This window comes from Melanaphis sacchari, unplaced genomic scaffold (assembly GCF_002803265.2).
Source record: "Melanaphis sacchari strain LSU unplaced genomic scaffold, SCAv2.0 Contig1925_pilon_pilon, whole genome shotgun sequence".
NCBI classification, from domain to species: Eukaryota; Metazoa; Arthropoda; class Insecta; order Hemiptera; family Aphididae; genus Melanaphis; species Melanaphis sacchari.
The window spans coordinates 1-6,200 of NW_020270931.1; the positions used below are offsets into that span (position 1 = coordinate 1).

At 23.6% G+C, this 6,200-nt stretch overlaps 2 protein-coding genes across 2 annotated transcripts in view; one reads left to right on the plus strand and one right to left on the minus strand.

Annotated features, from left to right (window-relative positions):
- Nucleotides 1-602: 602 nt before the first annotated feature.
- On the plus strand, nucleotides 603-1,641 carry LOC112592772 (GTPase HRas; the record flags this gene model as incomplete). The annotated part of the gene is given in 4 exon segments (XM_025336921.1): nucleotides 603-642; nucleotides 708-850; nucleotides 997-1,157; nucleotides 1,224-1,641. Coding segments are annotated over 4 exon segments (416 nt in total), but the record flags the coding sequence as incomplete, so codon positions are not given.
- A 2,587-nt stretch (nucleotides 1,642-4,228) lies between these two features.
- The window catches only part of LOC112592774 (glucosidase 2 subunit beta-like), a gene marked incomplete at its 5' end in the record, with an annotated part of 2,559 nt that continues 587 nt past the window's right edge, over nucleotides 4,229-6,200 (minus strand). Inside the window, 5 exons of the mRNA XM_025336922.1 lie at nucleotides 4,229-4,547; nucleotides 4,691-4,840; nucleotides 4,931-5,121; nucleotides 5,649-5,907; nucleotides 6,038-6,195. Of these exons, the coding sequence (XP_025192707.1) occupies nucleotides 4,401-4,547; nucleotides 4,691-4,840; nucleotides 4,931-5,121; nucleotides 5,649-5,907; nucleotides 6,038-6,195 (905 nt within the window). The remainder of the gene's footprint in view (nucleotides 4,548-4,690; nucleotides 4,841-4,930; nucleotides 5,122-5,648; nucleotides 5,908-6,037; nucleotides 6,196-6,200) is intronic.

Below are 6,200 nucleotides of genomic sequence, written 5' to 3' on the forward strand. Positions count from 1 at the left end.
AGAGTGTACTTCGTTCAGTTGTATTACTCAAAATACAGAATCATTTGAAGGACTGTATTCAAATCATGGAATTTCATGTACTATTTACACTAAGTGGCTACCTTTAACTTTAGGAAAATTATAATTAGTTATTGGCTGATATGGTAAAACCAGAATAAAGTAAATTATATGCATTTTTAGAATTTCTAGTCAGGTCACGATCAAAGTCATTTCACAATTTGAATTGGTTGTTTTCTGTATTCCTTAAAACACAATTTAAAGAATTTAGTGATTAAATAATAATTTTTAAAAATTATAATAAATACAAAATAAGAATCTTTATTCAAATATTGATGTAATAAATAATATTTATTACTTACCAATTGAACAATCTTCATTCAGATTTAGGGCAGTCATTAACATATAAATATATAATTATTCATTTAAAACTATATTTCACACTTAAAGTTTCATCATTGTTTATAATTTAGTTCATAATGACTAATAGATCACTTTTTAAATAATACATTTTATATATCTAATAGAAAAATGATTTATATAATTTTGCTGTTTCTTTTCAGAGGATTCTTATCGTAAACAAGTAGTAATTGATGTAGAAAGGTTACTCGATATTTTAGACACAGCAGGTCAAGAAGAATATAGGTAAATTTTTATTTCAAGTAATTTTTGAATACAAAAAGTTAATGATATATTATTTTTTTTTATAGTGCTATGCGTGATCAATATATGAGAACCGGTGAAGGTTTTCTTCTTGTATTTGCTATTAATAATACCAAATCATTTGAAGATATCAGTAATTACAGGGAACAGATAAAACGAGTAAAAGATGCAGAAGATGTCCCAATGGTTTGTAAGTATCAAATTCATCATTATTTGAACTCTTATGATTATAAATTATTAATTCTTTTGCTATCCTATTTATTTTTAAAAATATTTAAATATACTTTTGGAGTTCTATTAATTAGGTACTTATACTAAATTAAATTAAATTTTCAGTGGTAGGAAATAAGTGTGATTTACAAAGTAGAGCGATAGATGTTAAAGCAGCATCTGATTTAGCTAAACAATATGGTGTACCATTTATTGAAACCTCTGCTAAAACGAGACAAGGAGTCGATGAAGCATTTTACACTTTGGTCAGAGAAATTAGGAAAGATGTAAGTATTCATTTAATTGAGTGTAATAATAATAATAATTATTATAATTATTTATTAATGTTATAGAAAGAACAAAGGTTGCGAGAAAAACGTAAAGCAAAACCAAGAAGGAAACGCAAGCACTGTTACCTCTTTTGAATATAAGTGAAACAAATGGAATTTTTTTATTTAAATTATAAAAAAGGACCTAACAAGAGTGTCCTTGTCATATTTTAATTAATGTAAACACACTTTAGGCTCAGGGAAGTGTGTTTTCATCATTTATAATATTGTTCAGTTAAAAGCATGTATTGAATATATTTATTTGAATGATAAACAAAAAAAAAACAAATAACTTTTGGAATCCCGATCAATAGAAATTTATGTTCAAAGAAAGAACATTATACAGAGGACCCCTTTAACAAGTTGACATCTTGTTTTGAGATCCGATTTTAATATTGCTATTTTTATCGTCTTATTATTAATAAAAATTTAAAAATATATATTTATAGTGTTATTCGATTATCTAAAATATTTTCCTGCCCCATTTATTTTTCTCAAAATCGTGCTTCCAGTATTCATAGGAGCTATTGATTTGTGCATAGGCTTTACTACAATTTATTTATTTTTTTTTTATCGATAGGTACATGTTTTTATTGTTTAATATCAATAAAAAATACTATTGATCATATTTTTTGAACAGTTAACTGGTTTAACTACTTTATTTTTCTTTTCATTTTACTTAAGTCTTAGTATAAAAGCAACGAAATGCAATACTTTAATTATTTCTAGTTAAAATGTACAACATTAATTTAAATTAAAAATACATTTGGTCAATATACAACTATGTTATAATTCCTGTTCAAATTACTTTTACTTATTTTATTAGAAGATTTCTATTTCCACTCTGCCTTATGATCAGAAGTAGCATATGTATATTTTATTGATAATTGTTTTTTTTTTTATATATATATATAAATATATATATATTTATGATAAAATATATGTTTGACCTGATCAGAAGGTACAGATGACTTACAGGGATTATAAGTAGGACATCCGTGCCAAAACTATACTCACTATTCAAGTATTTATTTCTTAAGTCTTATTTTTTATACACGCCTAATATTAAATATTCATTATGATTGTAGTTGTTTCAATTTTATTATTATTTATTATTATTATTATTATTATTTTTTTTTTTTTTAATGATAATTTTTTTTAGTTAAATTGTTTAAAATACAGGACTAATACTTAGTGAAAGAGAACTTTGGCCTTTGGGGATAATTTATTATTGCAAAAGAACAAAAAAATAATACTATAATTAAGTTTACATTTTCACAAAGGCCTCAATTCATAAATGGACATTTATATTATTCATAATTTGATTACGTTATATATATATATTGTAATTTAATGAGCTTTTCATGTCGAAGTTCATGTTCGATCGAGATGTTAAGAAAATCATTTTTTATTAGTATTTTTATTTAATTTTTTTAATTTTTGTGATCATTATATTAGGATACAATCAGCATGTTATTACCAAAACTTATTATAATATAATGCTATCTGATAATATATTTAAAAAAATGTGAATTTTGATTCCTTTAAATGTGTGATTAATGAATTAATATCTTATAACCCTGGTTTCTAATTTATTACTGCATTTATATGAAGCTATTAGAATAAACACTTGGAAATGTTCAGCTTCAATGTTAGTAAACAAACATTTAGTATATTTTAATTAAACACTCCACTTAGTTACATTGTTTCCTATCAATATATGGTTTAAAACTGTTCCTATAAATGCAAGTTTATGTTGATTGATGGTATTAAGTAATAATATTTGAATCCAACTATTTTTCACTACATTATTAATGGCTTCATATAAATAAATATAGTACATAATATTAAGTCCCTTTCATCAATAATTTATTTGAAAAATTTAAGTTCTTTTCAGGTTGCACATTGGTATAATAAGTATAAGTAATATAAGAATTAAACAGAATGTTTGGAATCAATTGACATACATTTTTATTCTTTTGAATTCTTATAGTTGAATAATAATTAATAATAACTGCACATACAAGTAATTGCAATAACAACTGAAATTTTGAAGTAAAATGACACACTAATACTATCTTCTTGTTGTATAAACTTTAATTATATACAATTTGATAGTATCAAGAGATTTTTAAAATATTAAGTTTTATAAGACTTGCTTCTTATTTATTTTCTTTTTTATATGAAATAAAGTTAGTTTATTTTATTTAGGAGCAAAGGTTTAGATGATTTCTAATAATGGTGTGTGCCAGCCATACAAACAATAAAATCAAAATATTTGGACAATTTGCAAGTGATTGAAGGAAACGGTACCATATCACTAGTAAAATTCTTCATACTTTCCTAAAAGAAGAAAGTTTTATTAAATTATTCAGATAACGTTAGACTTCAAATTTGAATAATGATAGAAAAATAGATTTTAAATACTCAAAATAGGTAAATATTTAATGTTCATTATAATTTCTAAAAATAAAACTTACAAAAAAAATAAAAACAAAATTCAATAAAACTTGTATAAAATATTAATCTTTATTTTTTTTTTTAAATTATCAAAATTGATGATTTCAAGAGGTGAGTAGACAAAATTACCTTACACTACACTAAAGATTCCCAACCCGGGTGCTGCGAGTTTTATTTAGTTCCACAAAATTATTTGAAATATATTTTTTAAGAAAAAACAATTTCATGAAAATCATAATAAAATAAAATAAAATATTTGCATATACTATATACCTACGTTTTTCTACTTTTGTTTATACTTATGCACTACTGAATAAAACCGAAGTAGTCTATAGGCCCTATAGTCTACTAAACCTAACCCTACACTATAGGGTGCTTCTGAATTTTTAGAAAATGATTAAAGGTGCTGTGAGTCAAAAAAGGTTGGGAACCTCTGCCCTACACCTTTCACATATTTATAATTTTTTTTGTTGATGTTGTTATGATTAAATAATGATAGAGTTATATAAATAAGAAATTTAATTAACTCAAGTAATTTAACTAACAATTTTATTTTATTAACAATAGGGGTAACAGTATAGTATATTATGACACTAATTAATGTATTTGTAGTACCCTATGTAGAGTACTATCTTAAATAATTATTATGTACATTATTTTATAAACATGTTTACAAATTTTATATTGAAGAGGAATGAAAATCACTTGGTATAATAATAGTTTAAGTATATATTTTGACGGTTATAATTCTTCTCGTTCAAGTTTTCTTAAATATTTAGTATCTTGTATCACACACACCGAGGGCAATTCAAATTCCATTATGTATTCACATCGATTAAGCTCTGACACCGATACAAGTGTAGGTTTCAAGCCACAGCTTAAGTGAACCTGTTTTTAAAATGACAAATGTAAGGTCAATACAACACTATAATAGTATCATTATACTATCTGATGTAAAATGTGTTAAAATATATGTATACAATATACAAATGTTCAATGTTTGAACACGTTACATGTGACAAAAAACTTACGTAAGAAAACCTTTGATAATGATTCAAACAGTATTGTCCTCTATCATACAGCATGGTGTGATATTGAGGTTTATCATTGATAAAGTTTGTCCAATCTCTCCAGACACCCAAGTTAACTTCAGGTCCTCCTTTTATTGGCTTTTGAGTTATCTATAAAAAATAAACTGAATACAATCTACTTAATAGACTACCTATTTTTTTAGATGAAATTTAAATATAGACATAAATACTTTATCTTACCTTTTCAAATAAACATAATTTATATATGTATTCATCGTTAGTTAGCTCATAGCACTGTCCGTCTAAAGCAGCGAATTCGTCATCAGGACCAAAATTTTTACTTATTGATTTTTGTAAATCATATACTTGTTTTTGAAGATTTTTAAGTGTTCTGTCTGCTTCTTTAAATAGTTCATAAGCTCTTTTTGATTCTGAAATAAAAATTTCATAACCAATTTGTACAAAATATATCACACAAATTATGTATTTATCTACAGTAAGCAAGTCAATTACATCTTTAATTTTTTATCAGTCTATGGTCGTTAGTATTATTAGAAAATTAAATGACAATAAAATTATTTTTCTGATAAACTTTTTCGTACTACTTGCTTAATATATTATTCAATATTCTTGGATTAGTTGATACCAAGCATTTAGCATGCTTAATATTAAGTTCAAGCTGATCATTATAACTTAAATTTTTTTATACTTCATTTTTATGAAGAACAAATAAAATGTTTTATATTTAAATTTGTAATTTAAGATCTAAATTGTTTAACGCTAGATAATTTTTAACTATTTTAACCTAGGTTTTATTTAAATTATCTCACTAATGAGTAATGACAGATATTGTACAAAGGAACAGCAATTGCCTAGAATATACATTTAGTTTTTGTTACATTTTGTATTGATTAACATGAAAATTTATTAAGAAAATTGTATACTTATAATAAATTACCATCAATTATGATTTTGGTTTTTTCAGTATATAATAATATATTAATTCTTACAGCTTCAATATCTTCAATATTGTACTTTTCAATTTCATTCTCAGATTTATAATTAAAATCTTGATTTAGAAATTCCTTTTTGACATTTTTTTTATCTACATGTTGTTTTTCATCAAAAGACTTTGTAAAAATTAATAGGCTTAAGCGATTCCAACCGTTTGACATAAAGTCTTTTATATCAAATTCCTTTTTATTTTCCATAAAATACTATATAAATATAATAAATATTTTAAATGAAACAATGATAATTTAATTTAATATCTGAATAATTAAAATACTAAATTTATTTTACTCTTTTTATATTATGTTATTAATTTAATTTATATATTAAACTTACATTAACTTCATCTTGTGAGACCAAGCCATCATTATTTTGATCAAATGTATTGTAAGCAATTACTTCTTCCACTTCGATTTTATTGTTTTTATTGGTGTCAATTTCATTAAACATTTTCATAGCTTTATTTTGTTGATTTAATTTTTCTTCCTCTATTGCTTTT